Source organism: Fringilla coelebs, assembly GCF_963513975.1.
Source record: "Fringilla coelebs genome assembly, chromosome: 6".
In the NCBI taxonomy this organism is placed as follows: Eukaryota; Metazoa; Chordata; class Aves; order Passeriformes; family Fringillidae; genus Fringilla; species Fringilla coelebs.
Genome location: NC_140034.1, coordinates 7,088,409 through 7,115,622, shown reverse-complemented (window position 1 = coordinate 7,115,622; position 27,214 = coordinate 7,088,409). Strand labels below are relative to the sequence as shown.

General features: G+C 40.3%; 1 protein-coding gene across 1 annotated transcript; it reads left to right on the top strand.

Annotated features, from left to right (window-relative positions):
* Positions 1-3,694: 3,694 nt before the first annotated feature.
* SGPP1 (sphingosine-1-phosphate phosphatase 1) lies at positions 3,695-23,018 on the top strand. The gene is made up of 3 exons (XM_084208385.1): positions 3,695-4,460; positions 14,565-14,654; positions 16,924-23,018. The coding sequence occupies exons 1-3, from the start codon at positions 3,867-3,869 to the stop codon at positions 17,473-17,475; spliced, it is 1,236 nt and encodes a 411-aa protein (XP_084064511.1). The 5' UTR covers positions 3,695-3,866; the 3' UTR covers positions 17,476-23,018.
* Positions 23,019-27,214: the final 4,196 nt, after the last annotated feature.

Sequence of the window (27,214 nt, the reverse complement as noted above, 5' to 3'; positions counted from 1 at the left end):
TAAAAGCTTTACAAGGCAGAACTGGTGTGTTAAATACCAGTGCTCATCTAAATGGGCGCCAAGCGAGATGTTCTGCTTCAAAAAGGAACTCCTGGTGCTGTTCCTATCACCGGGGCAGGGCTGTGACAGCAGCAGCTGTAAGTGGGATGTGATCTGCACCTCATTTGCCATCGAGTCCCACAGCTGCCTTGTCAAATCCTGCCAGCCTGCAGAGCATGCTGCGAGTGCGCGGCTCTGCCAGGCATCCTTGGAAATGCATGGTATGGTGTCAGTTCACCAGCCCTTTTGTGCTGAGATGAAATGGATCCAGAACAGCCTTGGGGCCATCTTCTGCAGATACTACAAAGAAACACAATTTCTGTCCAAGTTCAGTGTTGGGGCACACCCCACCCTCTCCTAGAGTGCCCACTGCAATCGTTACTTGCCTTAAAAGGCACAGAGGTAATTTAAAAGCTCCCTCAGTATTAATGTCATGCCATTTTCACACTAACAGTTCAAAGTCAAAGTAAACAAGTTTCAGCCACACACACAAACACGTTCTGCTTTTTAAAGTTACCAAGCACATACCATAAAGACAAGTCTTGCTTTGTAATCGCTGATTTCCCCCCCCCCCATACAGTTATTCAGATCTCATTCCAGAATTCGTCATCTGGTTAATTAACAGATTTCAGTTTGTTCTGTGTTTAAGGGAGATTGTTTGTGGCTTGACTCTGGGAAAATGCACAAACGAGGCAGCAGCTTGTTTTTCAGCTCCTGTCTTTGCATTTTCTGCCCAAGAGCCCGGGAAGCATGTAAATTAGGAGGCACATGTATCTTGCAGGATTAGCATTTCTCAGAAGATAGAGAAATGACAGCACACCTTCCAGTCTCAAGACAGAAAAATTGATCATGTACCATTTTGGGGGTGGATTTTTTCATGTTTCTCTGCCAAGCTACTGATCTGAAATCTTATTTTTATTCCATTCATCCTTCTTTCAGTAACAGCAGCTCCTCTGTTGGTAATATAATTGTTCATATTATGATGCCTCAAGTGAGGTTAAGGCTGTATGATGAAAACATATGTCACATACAAATATACATAATGTACAATATAGCAAATCTATCAGGATTCATTTGGTGCAGTTACTTGAGCACTCTGCATAATAATCCCACAAGAAATATTTCACAACGTGAACATCAAATAGGTAAAATTGCCTCAAGGCCAAGAGAACCAGAATGCACTAAATGAATTTTCTTGTAAGGATCTACTCCTTCAGAGATTTAAATTAAAATGCAAAGAAATTTTCCCAAGTAATCCCAGGAGTGTAAATTTAGGAGGGAAAAGGCCAAAACCTTTAGATATTTTCTTAGTAAATATATTCTGAAGCCAAAGGCTTAATTCAGATCAGCTTTTTTATGGTGCATAGGTATTTCAAGGCAAAAAAAGAATTGATTCTAATGTTCATGGTAATAAATGAAATGTCTGCTTCTGGCACTTAGAATTTGAAACACAATGGTCCCAGTAGATCAGCTTGATGCTGTGCTTTTCATGGCCCATCAGATTTCAACCTGCATTCATCCAATAAAATAAAACATAACTTCTGCTCGGCTGAAAACTAATTTTCAGAAATACATCTGATCTTCAACAGAAGACATGAAATGGTGGCAAATCCTCAGCTTCTCTTGGGAATGTGTTCTGGTGGTTAACCATGGAAAAATGCGTGTCTTATTTCCTATTTGAATTGTCTGGCTTTCGCTTCTGGCCATTACTTCTTATTATGCCTTTCTTCAACAGATTAAAGAACCCTTTAATATCCTGTATTTCCCCTCAGGAATGTTCCTGTACACTACAATCAAGTCACCTCCCAATTCTCTTCCAGATAACTTTAACAGCCTGAACTCTTAAAACATCCCAGCATAAGGCATTTTCTCCAACCACCAGAACATTTTGCTTCGTTCTTTTGCTCTCTCTTATTTTCCAATGTGCTTCTTAAAATCTGAAAACCAGCACTGTATGCACTACCCTGTGATGATATTATTGAGGTCAAACATGAGAGGTAAAACAAACACTTTTTACTTCCTTTGTTTATACATTGATTAATCCTTTTCTGCCATAGCAGCATACAGGAGAGCCCTTATCTGATTGCTTACTTATCTGACCCTAAAATCCTTCTCAAAGTCATTACCTTCACAGTCTTCTATTTTCCAGTTATGGTCTCCACACTTGGATTTTAAGATAGACAGCTATATGGTTTGATGAATGAGAATTCACTAGGTTTGAACAAACTTGTACAAACTCTACAGATCAGTGCCCCATCCTTGCCATTATTTACAATTCCATTAATCCTGGAGCTGAATTTTTGCAGCAGCAGGTTTGGATCTGCTTCCAGATCATTGCTAAAAATGTAGCAGGACATGGAACCTGCTACTAGGAGCTTTTTAGACACCATCTCTTTCAACTAAGTTGCCACACAGATTTCTTCTTGAGGTATGGCAGCAAATTCCATTTGTATGGTTTGTTAGCAGTGTATAATGAGAATATCCCACAGCACCAAATCAAGTACCTCCTCAAACAGTATTGATAGTTATTTTAACTAAAACACTCTAGATCTGCATCATATTCCTTTGTTTCAACTTATTTGAATTCCACATCAGATTTTTTTATTTTGATTGGGTCATAGTGCTCATCCTTTTAAAAACGGCACATAGCAACAGTTTATCACTTCTTTAACCTCCTGATTTTAAGGCAAGATACAAATACACAGGAGCAGCATTTGTTCAGCAGAAGCAACAGAAGGCAGAGAAGACCAGACACTGCATTTTTCACAGCAATTCCAATGTGGAAACCGCAGGAACTGCGGACTTCCAAAGTACCTGCTCACAAATCTCCTGGTCCTGCTGAACTCCCTGCCCTGCACACACACACACAAACACTCTCAGGAGATGTGGAGTCTCCTCCCAACTATGAAGACGGGATAAGACACGACTGCTTGCCTCAAACACTGCAGAACCTCCCGGAGCGGCTCCGCAGCCCTGCGGTCCCGGCCTGCCGCCGTGGCTGAACCGGCCTGGCCGCCGGGGCTGCGACCACTCCGCTTTCCCTCTCGTGTTTACGCCACCAGATTTAGGCTCCGAGAAATCTTAAGCAGCAGCATGGGAGGCTTAGGTTGGACATTAGGAAGAACTTCTTCACGGAAAGGGTGACTGGGAATGGGCTGCCCAGAGAGCTGGTGGAGTCACTGTTCCTGGAGGTATTTAAGGAAAGACTGGATGGGGCAATCAGTACCATGTGGACAAGGTGGTAAGCGGTGACAGGCTGGACTCGATGATCTCAGATCGAGTGCTTCCATCGCAATTGATTCGGTGTTCCTATATGGAAGGAGGAGAAGGAGGAGAAGGAGGAGAAGGAGGAGAAGGAGGAGAAGGAGGAGAAGGAGGAGAAGGAGGAGAAGGAGGAGACTCCGCCGCAGCACCCCGACCCACCCCACGGCCCACCCTACGTCGCCTCTGCCCCTCACACTCGAGGCCGCCTCACGCCGCGCATCGCCTCGCTCCGATTGGCTGCACTGCCCGTGGGGGCGGGACCGAGGGAGAGCCGTGGCCAATCAGCGCCGCGATGGACGTTTCCCGCGGGGTGGGGGCTGCGCGCAGGCGCGGCGGGGCGGGGCCGGCGCGGGCGTGAGGGAGGGAGGGAGCGAGCGGGGAGGGCGTGAGGAGCGAGCAGCGGGCGGGAGCGGGTGAGGCGAGGGTAGTTCCGCGGCATCCGCGGCGCCTCGCCTTCCAGCGGGTTTCTCTTCGGGCAGCGGCTTTCCTTTTCCGCGGAGCCCCCGTCCTCCCCTCCGCCCCTCAGACGAAGTCCCTCTCCGCCCGCCCCCGGTCCCGTCGCTATGTCTCTCGGCCAGCGCCTGGCCCGGCTGGCCACCCACCTGCAGGACCCGCGGAAAGTGGCCGCGTTCCAGCGGCTCTGCGGGGTGGAGGGGCCCTCGGGCTGGGCCAGCGCGGAGCAGCGGGGGCCGGTGGCGAACGGTGGCCCCGCGGGCGGGCAGGAGCATCCCACTGGGAACGGGGCCGTGCCCGGCGCGGCGGGAACCCCGCGGCGCTGGAGGAGGAGGCCGCGCCGAAACTCGCTGACGGAGGAGGAGGACGGCAGCCAGGAGTTCGCCACTCGCAGCCGCTTCCTCTACTATCTGTTCAGCCTGGGCACGGAGCTGGGCAACGAGCTCTTCTACATCCTCTTTTTCCCTTTCTGCATCTGGAATGTGGACGCCTGGCTGGGCCGGAGGCTCATCATCATCTGGGTGTGGGTGATGTACCTGGGGCAGTGCACCAAGGATGTGATCCGCTGGCCGCGCCCTGCCTCGCCGCCCGTGGTGAAGCTGGAGGTCTTCTACAACTCCGAGTACAGCATGCCCTCCACCCACGCCATGTCGGGCACCGCCATCCCCCTGGCGCTCCTGCTGCTCAGCTACGGCCGCTGGCAGGTAATGCTCGCACCTCCGTGTCCTCATCCGTGCGCTCTCCAGCCCCGAGGTGTAACCATGTGGCAGACCTGATTTCTCCTCGGGAGGCGTGGTGGCTGACTTTGGTTGGGAAAACGTGAGATTCGTACCTTTTTTCCTTGCCTCACTCTTAATTTTTTTTTCCTGTGATTTGAGCGAGTGCTCAGGTAACGAGAAGTGTTCTGGTAATTCTGTCTTGTGAATGGAAGTTGTGCTCGTTTTGGGGATTAGCTCAGCACGCATGAAAAGTTCGCAGTAACAATTTGCGTTTTGTTCCGACGAGGGTTTTTTTCCAGCTTGTCCATTTGCGCAAAGTTTGGATAAGCATCCAGTATTTTTACAGGCATTTGGTTTTACAGAGTGAGAATTTAGTGGACAGCCAGTAACTAACTAAAGAGCTTCTTGTTGATCCTTCTTTGCTTCGAGTCACTTTGTAGCGTCACTGAGTTGTAGCTTTAGCCTTTTCCTTAACGATTTTAGTTTCATTAACCACAACTTGGAAATGATTCTGGTATTTGTACTTTCAGGAGGTTCTACAATCTATCAATGTGTTCATAATTAGCAGGAACTGAGAATCTGTGATATTTTCATCACCTTCATTCAGCAGAATCTCTAAAATCTGGCTGTTGCACTTGGGGTCAATAGATAAGTTAAAATAACACTGTTGATCGTCTGGTTTACGCAAGCAGTGGCATGTGCTTTGGCGCTGGCTGCTGGAAGTACAGCAACAGCAGCAACTCCAAAGAAAGCACATCTAACTCTTTAAATCACGCACCACTTTCAGCAGTAGCTGAGAGAAGGCTTTCCCAGGTAAATGTCCAGTGCAGCGTTTTAAGAAGTTAGGCAGTAATTAGACTCTTAAGTTGTTAATGTTTACTAATCCTTACTGTAATACCTGCCTGGTTTAAGTTGGATATAAGTCATGTCTGTAGAGAAAACTAACTCTGATCCTAAGCTTCGTGCAGGGGCTTAACTCTTGTTTTCCCAGTTACTGGTAGCAATCACCAGTTGTCTCCTGGCGCTGCCTGACACTTTGTGCCTTTATCTCAGCATCTAGGATGGGTGACTGAAAGGAGTGAGATGATTAAGGGTTAGAGATTTTATTTGGCCTCTCTAACCGAAGATTATTTATCTCTTTCTGCAAGGTAATGCATGTGCCCAGAAGGAAGCTCTTAGGCATTCATATTTGCTAGGAAAAGGTGAAGTACTATCTGCTGGAGTTATGCAGGCATAATAATTACATATATATATAAAGTAATAATGTCATTTTTGTGTGTGTTTGAAATAAATATTTAAAGTTTTTCCACTGAGATGTTTAATCTCAAAGTTGTTTTTATTAAATGACTAAAATCTGTATGTTTGTTTATTGCTTGTTAGATGTGTAGGGCTGGTGTCAGTTGGAAGCACAAACTGGATTTGTACTTCTTTGCATATGGGAAAGCACATTTTGCAGTTCCAGTCGATCAGCTTTGCACAGACTGATGTCATGTGTGCAGAGGAGAGCCCGTCTCGATGGCCTTTATAGGAGCAGCAAACAGGGTGTGAAATGGTGTTTTTGCCAATGAACCGAGTTCGATGTGTGGTTTGCCAACCCTGCCGCTGCAGTCTGTGAAACACTGCTAATTGACTAAACATATTTGGCATGAATGCGTGGTAAGAAGTCATGAACATTCAGCCTTGTTATTCATGTAGGACTGTGCTTAAGAAATGCAGAAGCAAAGTGTTTGAGTCTTGATTTCAATTTCTTTTTCTTAGAAAATGAGTATGAATAAAAGACCTCTCTGAAACCAACTTCTGTAATTTCAAAATACTCATGTAAAAAAATCACTTCTGATTTTTAAATTATTTCCATAAATTAATCAATAATTAACTAGTGGCATGTCAAGAGTCTTTTCATTAACCTTTCATATGATACTTCTTCTGTTCTCCCTGTTTTACTTTTGTTGAAAGGGAGTAGAACCTATGTGACATCTTTTTGTCATGGAAAATGGTGGTTTTCTGGAAATGGTGTTAAAAAATACTGACCTCAGAAGTTCTTGGAAAGCTATTAAGGATAAAGAGGTTTTTAGTATTTTTATTAAATTGTACAAATTTACTAGTAGGTGCAGGTTGCTGGATTTAAACCTGTTGGTTTTACCTCTTTCTGTATATATTTAGTATAATGAATACTTATATATACTTATATTTAGTATAAAGGACACAACTATGAGCTGGGCATTTAGAATTTATTTTAATAAATCAGAGTATTATTGTGATGTGACAATATCTTGGGACTGTTGGTTCAGCAGATCATAGTGGAATGAGGCTGAGAATGAATTGAGGCAGATACAGGTGTAACTCTCTGCAGGGACTTTTACTCTGGAATACAGGCGGCTTTGAGTTTGTCACTTTGAAGTTTATACTAAACCAAAGAAAGCTCTTCTTGCTCTAAAAGATGTTACACCAGTGAGGAGGGAATCTCTTGTGTGGCTTATTTGCAGTTTGCTTTCAGTGATCTATGACTTCCTCCTATTGTGTGATAGTTCTTTTCTATCAAAGACAATCTATTTGAGTCTTTTTCTTGAAGAAAATAGAGAACAGAGAAAATGTGCTTCTATTTTTCTAGGTGTGGCTCAGATTGTCCATTTAAAAACGTTTGGGTTGCAGTAAGGTTTTTTCCCAGCCTGTTGACTTCGTGCTTTTCAATTTTTCAATGCCTTTAAGCAATTCTGTTACAATTATTTTAACATAGTATTCAAAAGGACTTTTGACTGTAAAATGAAAATAGTTTCTAAAAATGCAATAGTTCTATTGTTCAAGTAAAATATTTTCAGAGATAATGTATTTTAAAGATGGTTTTGGGAAATTATCACAATTAGAGACTTTGGTCATAGGGAATATTCAGCGACACTGTCTTTCAGACAGGAGTGAGTTACATATTAGGATAACTTTCATAGTAGCTAACTGTTCTGTCCATTGTATCCAAATTTTTAAGTTTCTTCTTGTATTATGAGAGCTTGCCTGAAACTTTTGATTCTACTTGCATAATCCATTTATTTAATTTATTTATTTAATATGTTACATTTCTGCAGGGAATCCCATTTCTTTCAACAACACTTCAGTAACCATGAAATATAAAGCTCATGTCAAAGACTCTGAGAATTTGGGAGTGTTATAAATGTTGATTGCCCCCCCCCCAGTCTTTGAGTGCTGATACCCTGAGGGCAAACATTTAAAAGACAGTGAGGTTATAGATCTTGATATGATGTAGGAAAAAGCAACCTCTATCAAATTGGGGAAAACTTGCTTTCTTGGAAGTCATGACAGTTTGAGCCAGGCTGGCTTATATCATGTCTCAAATGGGGTGAGGAAGAGATCATGTGAACTGCTAATTATACACAAAATCTCCAAAGGCTCAGGCTGAGACTACTGGGAAAAGTATTTTTTATATTTTGATTCTGTTGAACTGCTGATTTCAAATAGATACCAAGATGTATTTTATTAGAAATGGTCGTTGGTCATTGAGCTGGGATGGTATCCGAGTGTGTCAGAACTCTGCTGGCTTATTTTGAGGAGAAAAAAATAAATACCAGCCAGGGGAACAGAAAATTCAGAAAAATAAATATCAGAAAATTTAGAAAAATAGATATTAGCCAGGAGATGGATATAGAAAATTCACTTCTCTCCCAGAGTTCCTCCAGGATGCAGCCTGGCTGTAGCAGTGGCAGTCTGCATTAGGAAATGATGGGTTTGCACTCCTTCCTGAGCTCTGCATTAATGAGCTCAGTGAGGAACTGCTGACTCTCACTGTAGCCACCGAGCAAACTTCAGTTGATATTCAGCAGGAGCCCAGAGCCTGGGTTGATGAGTAGCAGGCCTTTAACTGTATTAACCAACGCTGATTTACCTTCTGCTGAAGCAGCTGCTGGTGCTGAATATGACAGCCTTGTCCTCCCTGGGTACCTGTCTGGCAGTGTTTGATATGCAAAGCCTGTCATCAGTGACTGCCTTTCCACCCTGCTGCTGCTAATGGTGACCTGGATAAACGCCACTGCTGAACCTGCAGTAGGTGCCTCTGTGCTCCAGTGGCCTCTCTGATGCAGTTTTCATTTGCAGTTTTCATTTGCAGTTTTCATTTACTCAGTGCTCTTCTGACTCTCTGTGGTACCGGTTGTATAAGACTCTTATGTGGTACCACGTGAAACTCCCTTCCAGAAATCTTTCATCTGCACTGTGACTTTTATCAGCCAAGGCTGGTGAATATAATTAAATGAGATGAGTTTGACAGGATCTGTGTTGGGATTTCAGGGAGATCTGCATCGCTCTGTGGTTCTGACTGACCCCTATTGAGGATTACCTCTAGAATTGTCTGCCTGCTCTTTCATTTCAAAAGGCTAAACTCTCTGATCCCCACTGGAAATAGGGAATAATTGGTTATTGGGGATGAATAAACAGCCTAATCACAACAGTGCTGGAGTGAGAATTTTGCAGAAAGGGGCACACCCTTGTTTTAAGTGTCTGTCCTTGGTGAAAGGCTTGCATTTTCAGTAAGATTGATGTTGTGATAAACTGAAAGCTACACATAGAAAGCCATCTCTTACATTGAAAGTCTGTGTGCAGGAGCAAGTGCAGTCCCTTCAGAAAGAGATACATCACCCCTCAGAGAAGCCCAAATGGGCCTTTGGCTAAAATACTAAAATGTTGAGAAGAAATGTTGGCAAAGACATGTGTGCATGCTTGTCTAATTGTTCTTCTTGAACGTGTTTCCTAAACAGTCAAACAAAAACTCTTCTGACATGGGAAGCACAGCTGAAGGGATGATCTGAAAACACAGAATTACCCACACAATGATTTGAGAGAGAGAGATGGGAATTTGGAGGGTCAGCACTGGCTTTGTCTTGTGTGTGTGAGATGTAAGGTCTTCCATGGGCCATATTAATGCCATGTTCTGACAAATGTCACTAGGGAATCTTTGCCAGAGGAATAACAGCCTGTCTCATTAGACTGTGTTGATTGTCATTAAATGTATTTTTCAGTTTTGCCTGAGCAAATCTTTAATTAATGTTAAGGGTCTTGGGGGAAAACATTTAAAAACAAATGCTCTAAGGTTGGATACAGAGTTTTCGATGAAAAGGTATTCAAAGGAAATACTTTGTGAGCAGTTTCTTTTTCTTGGTGCATTGTACACATGTAAAAGCACTCCTTGTTCTTTAAATAGGGTGTGCTGATTACTGAGAAAACATTATTTTGCAGAAAAAATGTAGTTTTAGGTACTGGGCATAAACAGAGCAAGCCATTGTAGTAATGTAAGTAATTCTTGCTAGCTATGTTCAGAGAGGAATTATTTTTTTAATGACTGTAATGAAAAGAAATAACAAGCTAATTCCTATTGTTACTCCTTAATTTCTTTTCAGATTAGGTGTAGCAGAAAATTAAATGTTTTAACTTCCTTCAGGACTGGCATTGAAAAGTTTATCTTGGAATTTTAAAAAGAGGTTCTTGTAGTGACATGCAACACTGAGGTTTTTATGTCTCTTGGTGTTAATGTTGGTCAGTGCAAGAAAGAGAAAAATCATTGATAAATGTAGCTTAACCAGTGGTATTTACCACCTGGCCCATTTTGAATGAAAAAGTTTATTTTTCCTAAAATGACTGATTGGTGGTCTCTCTTTTCTAACAATCCTCTTCTCCCTTTTCTTTTGCTCCCTTCATAAAATCATTTTTATGATGTGCTTTTTGAACTCATCTGTCCAGCCAGGGTGCTGGAGTCATTCCCATAAGCATTGATTATGGCTTTTCATACGACTATTGCCAGTACATGGCCCAGATACCTTATTAAAAGCCTGGTGCTGCAAGTGCTGCTTCGATTCTTTCTGTGAACTTTAGCCCAAAATTGTCTCAATCTCAAGTTGAACTTCTGAGTTATGATATGGTTAAAAAAAGATCATTGAATACTGTAGAACACAGAAAATACTAGAAAGTTACTTTGGAATCATTTGTGGGTGCTGGAGACTTCTCTGGTGTAGACTGTGCTTTAAAAAGGTAAAGAAGTGTCTTTTAATAGTGTTCCCTTAAGAAAGAAGGAATTTTTTGACCTAGGTCAAAGCTTTTAGGACAGATTGTTTCCTTATAAGCATTTTTAAACAATGGTTATGTTATTAAGACTTGGCAAAAAGATCAAGGAGCAGGAGGAGGATAGGGGAGGGTTTTGTGTATAGTCCAGTCAGAAGTTTGCCAGCCTGTTTTGGAGGATGTAGTGGAATTTTCTATAGGATGGGAGTTTTCTTTTAAAAACATAGGACATAAAGTTCTCAAAGACTTACTGAGAGTATTTTCACTGCTGTTTTACAAATATTAATTTAATTCAATTTCTTTGATTAAAACAAGATTCTGGATATGGGAAGAAAATTGGGGTCTGAAACCCAATGAGTAGTTTATTCAGTCAGCTTTATCCTTAGCTGTACCTTAATAGGTGAAGTTAAGAAATCAATACACTTTTAAATTTTTTTTATAAATAAAAAAAATTATTGGTTTGAGTTTTTTAATTTATAGAAAAGAAAGCAGTATGCATTTAAAAAAAAATAAACAGAGAATTGTTGAGGTGGCATGTTGGCTATGGGGTGGCATAAGAAGTTTTTGAAGATATTCTCATTTTGAGAGAATGAAACTGGTTTCTGTGTCTACCTCTCCCAGCTGTGATCTCTGACAAGCTTCCACACTCTCATCTGGAAGGACATGTGATGCCAGTCTGCCTTCTGATGTCCAAATGAGTAAAACCAACAATGAATCGGGGAAGAGGGTAGAAGTAAACTTGTGATCTTTTGTCCTTTGTGCCTCTGTAGGTCTGATCTGGTATGCCAGGAACCATGGGACTAAAACTGCTGGAATTCAGCTGTCTTGCTTTATAGCTCTCATTTAAGTAGATGCCCAAGTCAGCACAATAAAAAGTGCTTATGACTTTCTTCCCTGAACACTTGATATAAGTTTATATTCAAATTTTCAGACTACTCTTTCATAAAATGTCCCTGTTTTTAAGTAGAAAACCTAGTAAAAGCTGGGGTTTTTTTTTCTTTCTTTGAATATTAATTTATGATTTGGAGAGGAGATTTTTGAAACCCATTATCATAAAACAGTATTATTACAAGGCTTGCTGGTACCTCAGCCTTGCAGGCAACAATTTGGAAGTAAGTTTATGGCATCAGCTTTTTTTACAAGGATCCAGGTGATGTCCCTGTTGGTGGTGTGAGTCGGCATGCTGCTAAGCTCAGAGGTGTGTGGGAGTGCTTATATTCTCCTTTAGTCACCTTGTGCACTTAGCCCTGAGTGTGAGGACCAAATACATGCTTGTCTCACCACCTCAGGGCAGATTTTGAAGCAGGTGCTACCAGTTTGGTGTTCTGGGAATTCTCAAACTCAATGGCTGCTTTAAAAGGTAGGAGTTAAAACAGGCTGAGGAGTTCATCAGGGTGTTGTGCATCATTTGTGATCAGTACTTAAAAGGTGCCTGTAAAAAAGATGGGAGCCAACTCCTCTGGGTCTCTTGATAGGAGAAGGGGTGATGGTTCTAAACTGAATGAGGGCTAATTTTGATCAGTTACAGGGAAGAAGTTTTGTACATCTGCTGGTGAAACACTGGCACAAGTTGCCCAGAGAGGAGATGGATGCCCCATCCTTGGAAACATTCAGGGCCTGGTTGGGTGGGGCTCTGAGCAACCTGTTCTAGTTGAGGGTGTTCAAGCTGTTCTACTATGTTTTGCTACAGAGAAACTAAACTAGCCTGTGTTTTCAGATGGTTTAAGGGCTATTTATTCAGAATTAGAGTGAGATATGACAGAGCCAAATAATCTTTCCAAAACATTCTTCAGAGCTGGAGTTTCTGTTTCTTTCTTACTCAAACACCCCTCCCCTGTGAGTTCCCTGTCAGCAAGCATTTCTTCTTTCATTTTCAGAATTATTGTAGTCTGCCTGCTGTTTACAATCACCTGCTCAGGACTCTTAAAACCAGACTTCTCGCCTATTTCCTTCGTACTCCTTGTTCTCAGGATTTTGCTGTTTAGCTGCTCTTACCTCTTCTCTACCCCAGTCCCAGCCTCTTACCCACAGTGTGATGAGCAGCTGCTGAGCCTGGCACTTCATTCATCTTCCTGCTAAAGCTCCAGCCTCTCTTTCTGTCAGGTGCTGCAGAAACAGGACAAGTCTTTATTAAAGAAAAGCCTTACCCTTGATTGGGCTCTGAAAGCACAAAGCATGTGTGTCAGGAGACTAGGATGGACATAGGGTATCAAGTGATGGCCAGAGAGTTTGAAACTCGAAGCTGCCCTTGCTTCAAAGGCCCCAGGGTACAGCTGTGCCTGCACAGCAGCCCTTCTGCTGGGGGAGTCCTCTGTGCGGGAGGGCGAGGGGAGCAGCACGTGCAGGGAGCGTGTGTGGCTGCTGCAGGCAGCATTCCTTCTACCCTGAGACAGTGGCAAAGGGAGAGGCACAGCGAGGCAGAGATGTGGCTGCACTTGTACCAAAAGGGCTGTTTTTGTGGCTGCTGTGGCAATGCTGGTGTCTGATAACTCTGCCATCACGTGTGAGTGTGACAGAGTTACTGGTGCATTGCCCGGGATTAGCAGAGTTCTGAAAGGCAGGAAACTGAGCTTGTTCCTTCATCATTGCAGTCAGAAACGAGTCACAAATACACAGTTCTGTTTAGATCCAGTTTGTAGATGAATGTGATAGAACTCAAGACAAATGTTGCTACAGGAAATAGAGTTTAGTCTAGATGAAACACAACTATGAACTGGGTGTTTAGAATTTATTTAAATGTGAAATCTGCTTCTTATATGAAACATAAGCTTCCTGATTTTCTCTTAGCTTGAGAATGTTATTTTAGTTTTGTCATGCTGACATGGAGTTGAGAATTCAGTGAAGGTTGGAAAAATGCAGAAGAGTGATATCCTATCTCAAACCTTTTACAGAAAGACTGATTTTTGAAACTTTACAATCTGTTAAGTGGCCTTCACAGAGGACACAGAACTTCCTCCAGTAATTTTAAAGATATTTTCTCAAATTTGTTGGATATTCTACCCTTCAGGTTACCTGTGAAAGGAACAAGGGAAAGGGCAAGAAAACTGCCTGTAGATTTTGTTCCTAGCTTTGAGTACATCTAGGCTGCCTGTTTATATTGAACATGTTTATCGTAGGAAGAGAAGCAATTTTGGAAACTTGCCATTTTATCTTGTGACTGTGTCTTTTATAGAACAGTGGCAAAAAAGGAAGTTGTATCCTGTCTTGTACAACATTTTGCAATAGTGGGGAAAGTATTTCTTACTGTGCTGTAATATGTAAATTAGCATAGTTTTATCCAAAACCTGAGAAAGGTAAGAAAACGATGTTTTTCTACATGATATGTGCTTATTAAAGCAAAGTTTTCTTCCTGGTAAACAGTACTTATTAATTAAAAAATATGAGAAGGCAAAATAATTGGAAGTAATTATTATGATTTGTGTTTAACAAATGTGGCTTGTAGGAGGAAATCTATGTGGGCTTGGAAAGAACAAAAAAGATTACTGTTTTGCGAGTTTCATGCTGATGCACAGATATTGAGTCAACAACTGCAGAAGCCCTAAAACAAAGAATTGAGGAAGGAATTGAATTTCTTTATAATTTTGTTATGAGTTCCTTCTTTTCAGGAAAAAAAGTGAAGCCTCGATTCTGTCTGAGTAGTTGCTAACAATACATGTATGTGATGGAGCTGCTTCACCCAGTGTAAAACTGTTGCACAGTTTAACACACTTGTCTCTGCCCATGTGATCAGTTTGGGATATGAGCATGGCAAGACAACTGCTACAGAGATTGATACATTTCTTACTGCTCTGAAAAAGTCTGATCAAAGCACTGAAATTCATATATCCTGAATGCGAAGAAAATGGTGAAGATTGAAAGTTTGACTTAACAATTTACGAAAAGGTGCTCTGCTAGGCCTGTGGCTAGGGCAAGGAAAAGGGTAAACATCAGTGGCATTAATTGGAATTAATTATAGAATATTCATAGAGTGTTTTTTTTTAAATTTTTTTTGTTTTCAAATTCTAATATGGTTTCTGCATTTTTCTTCCCTTCCAGTATCCCCTTATGTTTGGATTGATCCTGGCATTCTGCTGGTGTTCTTTGGTTTGCTGTAGTCGAATTTATATGGGAATGCATTCAATTTTGGTAAGAAAATAATCTAATCTACTATTGAACTTCTGTTTTAATCTTGTTCTGATTTAATAAGCTTCCATCACATTGAAGGTTTTACAGTGCAATAATTATATACAGATGTATTTTTTGTAATGTCCTACCATACAGAAACAGAAGACTTAAATTTCTTCAGCATAGAAATTGACAAAATAGCTACAAGTGGGTCTCATGCTAAACTGATCCTTCTTGTCTTTTATTAAACTCAGTCCATGGTTGAAACTTAACAGGTGTTTAATGTAATTTTTTAGTGCAGAAATTTATGCCTGCTCTAAATTGTAGAGTAAATTTTCCTCTACAGAGCAGAAAAAATTTTGCAGAATGAGAAAGTGGCTGTTAAAGTTCATTCCATGTCAGCTGCTCAAAGCATGTGCATTTTGGAGTGCCACTCTACATGCTAGAGTTTCATTTACCAGAGTTTCTAAAACCAGGTAACAAAGTTGTCATCTTGGAAAACAAACTCATTTTTTAAACAGATTAAAACTCCCTAAACTGAAACACAAATGTATGCAATGTAGAAATGAGAAAACAAGAACACTACAAAGTGGTGATTGCAATGCAAGACCACTTATGAGGGTGGCTAAAGATGTTTTTGAGGATCATGTGCTAGAAGAGAAGCTAACAGACAGAAAAGGGTAAGCCTGCAAGGGAGTAGAAAAGCTGGTAGATGAACACAGTGAAAAAGGAGCAAGGGAAAATAATGCAGCTCAGAAAAACTAAATTATATTTTTGCATCAGTAGTCAGGAGTTTCCAATCTAAAACCACTCTGTCAAGGATGATGGGATGGACTGATAGTTCAGTTGACACGAAATGTCATAGAACAAAGTTGTGCCACAAATGGTGAGCAAGCAGACAGAGCTATTTTGCAGTTTCACATCTGAATCCTCTGCAGAGTTTGAGGGAATACAGTTCACCATGTGGTGCCTGCAATGTACATCAACCACTGTGCCTGAGTTTGGGGGAGTAGGTGGCAAATAGAGCAGAAAGATTTTTTTTTTTTTGTTGCTTCTGAAATGAGCAAGTCTGATGTTTATATCAGTCAGTTTTAGTAGAGCTTTTATCAGGCTTTCAATTAGTGGAAGCAAATAAGAATGATTCATTGAAGCTGGAGCAATACAAACCCTGGTGATTGAAGTCCCACCTCCTTGCTCATGTGGAAGAGCTGATAAGCATGAAAATGAAGGCAGGCCACTTTGTAGTGCTTGGATTGCACAAATGCTTCTTTAACAATCAGAGGTGACAAAAGTAGCAGAGAGTTCCATGCAACTAAGTGATCAGTCAACAATTAACTGAAATTTAATGCTGAAGTAAAAAATCATTGCGTAACCTTTTCATTAAGAAAAGAACTTTGAAAATCAGTTAGGAAGCCACAGAAATTATTATCTCTTCCTCTCCTTTAATATTTGGAAACAGTTCCCCTCCTTCCAGCATTATTAATTCTGAAGCTGGAGTGGAAAGTTGAAGCTGCTCTCCTGCCTGACTGCTGTGGTCCTTCACTGCTGCACCAGCTGCTGCTGCTGCCAGTGTTGGGTGTGTTGGCACCCAGGCCCTCAGAGCCACTGTTGAGCTGTTTCAGCAAACTTAAGTTGGCAGAACATATTTAGCTGAGCTGGATTTGTGCTGACTGTAGGTTAGAATGCCCTGGCCCTGGACAGGGACCAGTATTGCCAGCAGAAAAATCATAGAAGAATCACAGAATAGTTTTGGGTCGGAAGAGACCTTTAAAGATTACCTAGTCCTAGTCCCCTGCAATAAGCAGGGACATCTTCAACCAGAACAGGCTGCTCAGAGCCTTGTCCAACCTGACCTTGTATGTTTCCGGAGACAGGGCACCACCTCTCTGAACAACCTCTACCAGTGCCTCATCATGCTCATTGGAAAAAAATCATCTTCCTTATATCCAGTCTGAATCTCCCCTGTTTTAGTTTAAAACCATCACCCCTTGCCCTGTTGCAACAGGCCTTACTAGAAAGTCCAGACCTGCTACTTCAGTGAAGGATCCTTTGATCATAACTTCATTCATGATCTGGTCAGGATGTAGGTGATTTGTTAATAAGTGATCAAATGCAATTCCTTACCTTATGTTTAACATAAGAGAGATTTCATCCTGTAAAAGGTAAAAGATGGGAATCCACAAGTTGCTTTTAACACCACAGCAGCTAGGACTGAATTCTTGTTAATGTAACTTGAGGGCTTTTTTAAAAAATAGTGACTACACTGAAACCATATCTTTCTCTTCAACAGGACGTTATTGCTGGATTTCTGTATGCTATTCTTATCCTGGTTCTCTTCCATCCAGTTGTGGACCTGATTGACAATTTCAACTTAACTTACAAATATGCACCCTTAATTATCATCAGTCTCCACTTGGCCCTGGGCATCTTCTCTTTCACCCTGGATACGTGGAGCACGTCGCGAGGAGACACGGCTCAGATCCTGGGCTGCGGTGCCGGCGTGGCCTGTGGCTCTCACGTCAACTACATCCTGGGTCTGCAGCTGGACCCTCCTCCCCACACCTTGCCCTTGTCCCTGTCCTCCCTCAGCGTGACTGTGTTTGGAAAGGCCATACTGCGCTTGTTGATCGGGGTCATCGTTCTGTTGTTAACAAAAGTGGCCATGAAGAAAGCCACGATTCCTCTGGCGTGTCAAATATTCCGCATCCCGCAGGGCGACGTGCGGAGAGCCCGGCAGCGCATGGAGGTGGAGCTGCCCTATCGCTACATTACCTACGGAATGGTGGGCTTCTCCCTCATGTTTATTGTTCCTTGCCTCTTCCATTTCATTGGTCTTTCCTGATGCAGTTTGATCACTTTGGGTAGGGAGAACTGAGCTAGTTGCTTTTTGAAGAGGTGCACTAGTTTGCTAAGGGAAGGCCAGCCAGCTTGGCTTTAGCAGGGCCTTCCTGTTAACAGCAATACAAAGCAAACAAAGCATTTAAAGGGCTTTGCACGTCTCTGGGGTTGGTTTAGGGCCAGCAGTCAAGCATCAGTCCAGGAGAAGTGCTGACCTCTGTAAATGCTGTTTTTTGGACTTATTGCTGTAACCAAGTCTCTGTGTGTGTGATGCAGTGAATGTATCTGGGATGGCTGCCAGGCTGTACCTGTGTACACTGACACTTCAGCAGGTGTGTCTGACAGCTGATCAAAAGGCTCCATTCATGATCTGTTTGCCATTTCATGGAAATTAATTCAAGTTGTTGGACCATAAACTGTTACATTTGCTTTCTTCTATTCTTTCCTGAAGTCCTGCTTCAAGGTATTTCAATTAATAGGTATTTTTAACGGACCAAACTTGTAATGAGGTTGCATTTTTCTAAATAAACAAGTAAAAACCTTTTTCTTTAGCCCCCTTTGCAGAAAAAAATGTCTGGATTAGCCTTGGTAGGTATCACTAGAGTATATGTAATTCAGGTACTGTATTTTATGGTTTAATAACTGTGCCTTTCTGTTGCTAAATAAGGAAATGCCATATATACTGTGATGTAAAAATGCCTAATTTTATGGAAAATCCTACATAATTAGGCAGATATTAAAAAATGTTAATTGTCCATGTTGCTGACATGGTCCAAGTTAACCAGAATGTCCAGTTTTTACTGATCAAAATTGCATAAATGAAATGACCCAGGAATTGTGTCCTTGAGCTCAAGATATTGTAAATGAAAAATAGTCCCTTTTGTAAGTATTTTTAATGTGTATTGTAAGTTACTGCAAGAGGATATATTTTTCTGGAGATTGTTTATACAGTGGATGGATATTCAAAATTAATTATTTAAACATATAAACAATAAAAGCACCCCATTCTGCAAAGAAATGGGCTTCATTTATTATTCCAAACTAATCTAGAAGGACCACTGCTTTTAGGTATTTGGTTAAAAAATATTATTCTAGAAAAATCTGTATTTTTATGCATTAACCTACTATATTTAAAGGTGATAATCACTTTTACCCAATTTAGATAGTTATAAGACAGTGTAACAATTAAAGTAAACTTGTAATCATTCTGATTGACAGATTGTGAGGAGTCAAGACAATATGGTCAATGTATGAATGGTTTGTGATGTCTAAATTTGGCAGGATTTTATTATGTGCTATTGAGCTTTTCATGATCCTTTTCCCTTCAAGTGTAATTTCATGTGCCTTTTTTCTGTTTCATTTTGTCTTGTTCATTTGCCTGATCTGTTCTTTCCATGTCAGGAACACTGCAGGAAGCATTGTCTTAGTGTCTGAGCAGACACAAATTATTTAATTTTGTATTGTACTTGTTTTTCAGGAAAAGCATCATTTGGTTGGGAAATATGGTGATTAGATAGAATACAAAGCCTACATTTTTTGTAAGCAATATTTGGTTTTAGAAGGTTTTTTGTGTTGGAGATGATATCTTCAAGCTGTTAGTATGGAGATTGACAAAATTAACTTCACTTCCTTTGAAGCAGACGAGGTTTATGGTACGCTGGCACTGGATGATGTGAAAAACTCCACTTTTCTGGTGCATTTCTGCTGTGCATCCTGAATGCACCACTATGAATGTATTCAAACTGAGGTATCCAAAACTGAGAGTGTGTTAAACAACTTCCACAGCTGAAAAGACCTCACCCAGTAGAAAATGGTTAGCTTGTTTCAGTGTGTATTTCTGGCTTTTTGTGTCTGTTCTGCTTTTGCAGTTCAATGCAAAACGTGCAGTAAAAGGTAAATTGGTTTCTGGGGTTTTGAGAGTGGGGTTTCCACTGATCTGGCTTCACACACCAAGATAGCCATTAAATACATAGCTGGGGGAATGTACACAAAATGCCTTATGCTTAAAGCCCTAAGTAAATGGTGTAGTTTCAATTATATTTAATTAGTCTGAGGACTATTAAAAATACTAGGATAACTTTCTCTGCATTTTAGAGCATATTCTCCTTAAATATCCTAGCTTTACAGTTTATAGCAAAAAAATGTTTAAATTCTAGCACAGAAAAGGTAAGTGAGCAAAACTATTTTTTTAAGGTACATATTGGACTTGTAGAAACTTCAAGTTTACATCATAAAGAGCATAATTAAAGCTGTATTTTCTAGCTGTGCTTGCTCTCCTGTAGTATTAATGGAACATGAGATGTACTGTGGAGGATCTGGAAGGGGTGAAAAAGATCACCCAGAGCTTTCAACAGGCTAAGGAAAATTGCACTGTAGCTTATTCTACTGTCTTAAATTTATTTTTTATATTTTTATACAGTACATTGAGTAAGTTCAAAATGTCATGTTCCATGTTCCACTGTCCAGGAAATGTCCATCAGAATGTCTATACAGCACCTTCAGCAACTACTTCACTGATGTTTACATGAGAAAAAATTCTACTGTTCTATTTTCATGTTTTATAAGGGGTTAGGCTCGAGAGGGCAGTTAGCACAAAATGTCATACAATATGAATACCTTTAGAGGATTAAGAGTTACAGACATGCAAATGCTTAAAAATCCAAGTAAAGTATTTGTATTGTCATAGTATTTTGTTTACTGATAAGCTAAGGTTGTTTGGAATTGGGCATAACAAAGCAGCAGGTAAAACTGGAGCACTTTCTTTGCCCTAATCTATTCTTAGAGTTGAATATGAAAAATGTTTCTAGTGTGAGCACCAGCTGGTACCAAATTCTTTATAAATAAAGTTAACATAGCTTTAAGAGGTAGTCAAATGTCTTTCCAAACGGAAAAATGCTTGATAACCTTTATGACGTGGTGCAAAAACGTCCTGCTAGTGAACTCCCTTGGTCCCAGAGAGAAATACACTTCATAGAACCAGGTGTAAATGCATATTAATCACAAAAAGCTGCAGGCTAAATTTGTCTTTTTTAATTATTGTATGAAATAAACCTTTAAACAAACAGGTAGGTAGAGAGCAATTTGACACAAAATTCTGTTTTCCAAGAGGCTGAAGAGATGCAAATTAGTCTGAGACTACCTTAAACATAGGAGCAGGATTTTTTCTGGCCTGGCCCTCACTGAGAACTGATGTGTGTACCTTGGGTGAGTTTTAGAATCTGTTATTTTGGAAAAATGTTTCATGTTTATAAAAAAGCATTGCTTTTGCTTTCTCCTGTGTGATCACCTGTGAAGCTGTTGGGTCTTTGAGCAGGAGGTGGAGGAGCAGCTTGCAGGTAAATTGGCAAACCAAAGGGAGTTGGGGTTTGTTTATTTATATGGAGTTTTTTTAAGGTTATGTACAGCATTTCTCCTGGAACGAAAAACCAAACAGAAGGATGCATTTCTTTTAAAATGGCATCTCCAAATGTGATATGTGGCTTTTGTGTTGTTTATTTTTTTTTTCTTACCAGAACAGTGTTAAATTGTCTGGATATTAAAAGCTAATCTGTTTTCCTTTGCTTTTGTTTTTTTTTAAAATTACTGCTCTCAGTATTTTTTACTCCATTTTTGCTTCTTTCTGAGAGAGTGTCCAGAACTTCTGTAAGCAATTGCTACTTACGTGAAGATTGTAATTCTGAACTTGTAAATAATTAAGGGTTGTTAGCTGCGAAAATATATAAAAACAAATCCTTGCATGCTGTAAGTAAATACATCTGTTGTGTTAAAAGTTGCTTCTGTTTCAGTATTTGCTTTCTCAATAAAAAAATCCAGTTTTCACACACAATACAGAAGATATTTAATAATCCAGTGGTATGAAGGGGCATTGCTGTCAAACTCCTGCTAACTTTACTGGGAGTTCTGCACTTGGTTCCTTCCACATGACACTGAGAATGAAGCCTGAAGGGCAAGTCTGTGCTGACCTGTGAGCAGGCTCAATGAGTGTGAAGTGACTCAGCTCTAAATGTGATAGCCTTGCTTTTGGGTGATTTTCCTTGTTAAAACCACACTTAGCCCTGTTTTTATGAGATTGCTAAAGGGCTCAACTTGGAAGTCCATTCTTTGTCAGTGGAACTGGCTGCACATTTCTAACACTCTCCCATAATCCTGTGAATGAAGAGACCCCAGAAAAAAGTCAGTAGATAAAATGAGAGGAGAATTGATTTCTTGGGGTATTGTGATTCAACTTACTGTAATTGATTCTTGAGTGGTACTTTGGTCTAAAGTAGAATGTCTGTTGGTTATATAATTTATTTCTGTATTCTACAAAGAACTTTGAGGAAACTTCACTTTTTTGTGGGAGGAAGTTGAATGACTTCTTGTCAGACTTCATTCTGCAGGAAAGCTTAAGTGGCCTTTTGTTTCAGAAAAAAATATATGAGCCTGTTTTAAAATTTACTGCAAATGATATATTTGTCAAATTGATAGATTAATTGGGTCACTAACATCGTTGTTCTTGCAATACTGAACAAAGGCAGTGAAAGCTGAATTTGGAAACAAAATGTGATAGTGTGTGGCAGAGAGGATGAAGCAATTTAGGTGTTCTCTAAAAAGCAAGCATCACATGCTGGTTTTTAAGCAAATTTAGCCATGCATTAGAAAAATTTCTTTACACTCCATTCTGTACCAGAAATTATTTGCATGTTGGTAAGAGGCCTTGTAAGAAAAGAAAGGAAAGCAGGGTGTGCTTACAGTGTATGATCAGTAACTGTTCCTGTAGGATCAGAGGAGAAGAGTGGGTACATGGGATAACAGTACCTTAAAGATACTGAATAGTAAATGTAAATCCCATCAAGTTGGAGAATTTTATTAGTCACTGAACTTTGACTAAATTAGTCACTAAGTTTTCCCACAAGTTTATTTTTGTTAAAAAGTGTAATGAAAGATAAGAGTGATATTACTGAAATGGAAATTGGCTCTTAAGACAATTCTAGATGACTAAAGTATCAAAACTGAAAAAGATCAATTTAGGAGCAAGTAATGGGAACAGTAAGAGTAATATGAGGGGGATTTTGTATTAAAATTAATGCACTTAAAATATGCCAAAATTTGGCCTACTCTTGATTTATATGAAATCTGTAGTACAGTATAGATATATATAGATATAAAAAATATTGTGTATTGGAGGTTAATTGTTTTTGTGTATAGATTTTTTTTTTCTGTTTACTGCATTCTCCAATAAAAGGAAGTTGAAAAAATACAAACCTGTGTTGTCTCTATAAGGTAAGGCTGTATGTTAGTAGCCTTTTGGGAAATAATGCAGTTGTAACCCAGTCTCTCAACCTCTTGGAGAACTTGATTTTAAAAAAACCCAAACAATTGAGATGCAAGCCGTGAGTAAGTTGAGGATCACAAAATGTTTGCTGTATAATAGTGTACAACTGATGTTTTAAAAATCAATACATCAGCACTTTGTTTTAAGTCTTGTTAATGATTTTGTACTCATTGTACACTTTCTGAGTTGTCAATTTAGCTTATATTGACTGGTAACTGAAGTGTCTAACTTCACCTGCAATGTGTGGGTAATAAACTCCTGTTGGGTTCAGTTGTGTTACTGTCTTTATTCCTTCCAGTGCTCAGGGACAAGATTTGAGTTTGTGGATGGATTCAAACCCCAAAGTTTGTTTCTGAAAGTTCTTTTCCCCTTATATGTGTTAAGGCTGATTTGATGCAGTAGCTTAGCAAACATAAGCAGAAAATACATTCTGCTTCCGTGTCAGTTGAAAAATTACCTTGGAATATTTAACCCCGCATATTTTTTCTACTCTCCTGGTATGCCAGTAGCCATATGTGGGTGGGAATTCCTGCTGTAGAGAGTTCAGTCCTGGTGGCTAATCAAATCTGCAGATGCCTTGGGAAGATTGCCAAAATAATACCTGTAATGAAGAATTCCTTTGCAATTGCTTACCTCATGCTGTTAGGCAAAAGGGATGTAATCATGTTTGCCTTGTATAGAATGATTTAATTTCAGAACATGATGACCCAGATTTTTACTAACTTGTAAAGATTTTTGAACTGGAAATTCAGGAATGCTGTTTCTCATGCTTCACTGTGTGCAGCAGGTATTTTATTATTTGGTTTTGGTGATTTACTGTTTGCAGCATTATTCATGCTGTAATGGCTCCTGATTGCTTAGTGGTTATTGCTGTGGACTGCAGTATATCAGATGCAGATGCTGAAACTCTAAATTAAATAAAGCTTTTACTCAAATTGACAATTCCAGCTTTAAGAGTGAGAATATTTTATCTGACATGACGTTTATGGGACATAATGCTTTCTCTGATCATTTTTAATAAGGTTTGGAGGTAGGAAAGTTGCTAATCTCTTTAAGACAGTGGTAAAATCACAGAGTCAACAGCTCTGGCACTCAGAGTGATTTCCCAGCGATGGTAATTAGCACTGCACTGTGCTTGCCTTGCAGCAGCAGTTCAGTTCTTTCCTAATGCACTGGCTGTGTGTCAGTGTTGGTATTGCGTCTAGACTTCAGGCTGACTAACCTCACTAATGTACAGTTGAGGGAAAAATAATAAATGCTTCGTGCCAGGTTGGCTCTTTACACTTAGTGGCCAGTTTGGGCACCTTCTTTAAAGCTCTGGTTGCCAGGTTTTCTTTCTTGTCAATGAAAAAAAAAAAAAAAGACTATTTTACAATTTATATACAAGGCACTTCAGCAGTTATGCAAGCACCCTGTTCTAGGGTCAGGAGTTCTGGAATACACATCTGATACAGTGGCCTAGTGCTGAGCTTGGGCTTTTGGGGACCAGTCTTCTGTAAGGGATCTTGGTGTCACCCCAACCTGTCTCAGCTGGGGTAAGGAGATCAGATGCTGAAGCAAAAATAAAGATGGTACCCTCCCAACAAAAACCTGTACAGCCTGTAGAATCTGATAAATCTTCCGTCTCAAGAAATTGCCCCTCCCAAAAGGCAGCAAGCAGCAGATCTGAGCTGCTTTATAATGCATGCCTTTTGCATTCAGGAGTCTCACACGTGGGAGGGCTGACTGAGGTTCTTGGGAAAAGCCAGCAGGAAGGCAATGGCTCAAGCTTGGCTCCACTGTTTTGCCTCTGTTCAAGTCCAGAAAAAACTCGGCATGGATTGGGTGAACTGTGCACTTTTGGGTGTTCCTTTGCTACCTCTCAGGTGGAAGGAAGACTCCTGCTGTGGTGCCCAGCTTGATCTTTCAGCTTCAGAAAGGAATCTGGAATTCTTGCCACTAACAAAATGGCCAATAAAAAAAAACCAAATTTCAATATGTACACCTCTAGCAGGCCTGCTCAGGTAGTGAGGATGACCAGGAAGACAGAAATACATTTCTGCAGTCTGTTTTCCTACCTGAATGTGCCTAGAACATCCACTCAGCTTCTTAGGGACAGCTACAGGAAACAGGGAGGCTGAGGAAGAGCCCTCAGTGCATGGCCCAGGTTTCTGCTTTCAACAGGATCCAATATAAAATCCTGGCAGCCTGTGCAGGCGTGAGAAGCTGTAAGCACTGTTACCAACAGTGGCATTATTAAAATTAAGGCTTCCTGTAGCAAAGAGATAAAAGACACAGCTCTGTTACAGCAGGATGAAGGAAGTTAGCTTAGATTATGTGAAGTCAGGCACTGCTAACTCTGAGCTGACCTCTAAAAATGGTGTCCTTACCCAACAACTTGACTTTGCAATCAAAACTTTTTATTGTGCTATGTAATTAGAGAATATGATTTAATCAGCCATCAGCCCTTGATTTTGGTTTATTAAATGCTTATTCAGCACTAAGTGGCAATTAAGCATTGAAGTGTCTTCAGTGAATCCCAAAACCTGATTATCATCAGTCATAATAAATTTGCCTCACTTGTACATTTTGTCAAGTTCTGCAGATAGGACTGCCAAAAAATGCCAGAGAGGTTTGCAAGCTCCTCCCTTGCTCTTATCCCCAACAGAGGAGAACTGACAAGTGAAACCAATGAGCTGCACCTTTTAAAGATGTTAAAAATAAACCCATTTCTCCAGCAATCCACATTAACTTCTGCTACTTCAGCTGCAGGAATCTGCTGATGGAGTTGTGTTCACTGATCCCTGGAATGTCACACTTTGTCTCTATGCACATATGCTAATTACAAATTGTTACACTGAAAAAGTTGCAAGCCAAACTACACTGCCACAAAAATAACCTTGACATATTAGGTTGATGCAAACACACAGAAAAAAAAAAAAAGAAGATTCTTATTCCAGACAATTTGCTGTTTGAGTTCTTGACCTCTGGCCTAGAGTACATGACACTGAAATTCAGATTTGTTTAGATTTCGGTTTCTTTTAAGGTGGGGATCTTAGATTCCTTTCTCAAAATACCTTTTATGTCTGTAAAGTATCTGTCAAGAGTTACAAGTGATCTCTGGAGCATCTGCCCTGCAATTCCTGTGATAAACTTCACAGCTGCATCTCTACCCGTGGTACCCTGTGACTCAGCAGCATTGGTATGGTATCCAAAAAATGATATTTTCTCTTAATACAGCTGCACTTATCTGGGAGTGCTGGGCACCAAACCTGTGTAAGCTGTGGCTTTCCAGTTGATCTTGCAGCTGTTTTTACCACGTGGACAATGAACAGAAGGTATTGATGAATTTGTGGCAACTGCCCCAGGAAATTCAGATGATAAACTACCAGCTGAAAATGTGATTGTAACACTTTGCAATACAGTCTTATAATGCATATTGTGTTCTCAGTGAAATCATCTGCCTCCTGTTTGGAAATCTTCAGAACTAATCTCACCAGTGTGAGCAGGCTTTAGTTCTGGTGAGGCTTTAGTTCTGTGAGCAGGCTTTAGTTCTGGGTGACAGCTCTGGCAGGACGAGGCTTCAGAATGAGGAAAAGGTATTTACTATGAAAACATGAGTGTGTCATTGGGGTCCTTGTGCTTTGATGGATCTAGATATTTTTCTATGTTCACTGCACTGTAAAAATGTCAACCAAATAACTGTTAAGGAGCAAAAATAAACAATAAAGGGGCACTTTTAAAGGTGAGCTGTGTATCTGTGGCTCCTCAGGAATGCAAGTGCCTGGTTCTAATAAATTACTCAAAATGTTGCAGAGTTATCAACAGAAAAGGGTAATCTCTGCTCACAGACAGATAATTGCACTGGTAGAACATAAATACATGCATTATTTATGTACCTACACAAGTAAAAACAGTAAAAATAAGTTACACTGGAGCAAGTAGAATTAAAATTTTGCATGTGGTTAGTGACAGACGAATGAAATTGTCAGTATTTTGAAGTCTTTTGATTGACTTTCTGCTTTAAGGTGGCATTAGACTGAACTACAAGGTGTGATTTTTATACTGCTCTATGGTCATTGTCCATGTAACTTGACCATGTCATTGGGTTTAGCTAAAGCCCTTTTTATCTGGCTAGAACAATACATAGTTCAAATTCTTAGATTTCCATTTTTAAAAATGGAAGTGCAAACTAAGCTAATGAAAATATTTCTATGTTTAAAAAAAGTCTTGAAATTATTTATTTGTCCATGATACTGGCAATATTACATAATTTATCAGAAAAGACTAGATATGTGATTTTGACTGCTATGAAAATAAAGGTACAAATTATTTTCCTCCCTGAATAACATCCATCCAAGATTATGGATTAATGCTACTCATCAGGGCTGAACAGTAAATTCAGAGTAAAACAAGGACTTTTAAATTAAGAAACTTGGGACCATATTAA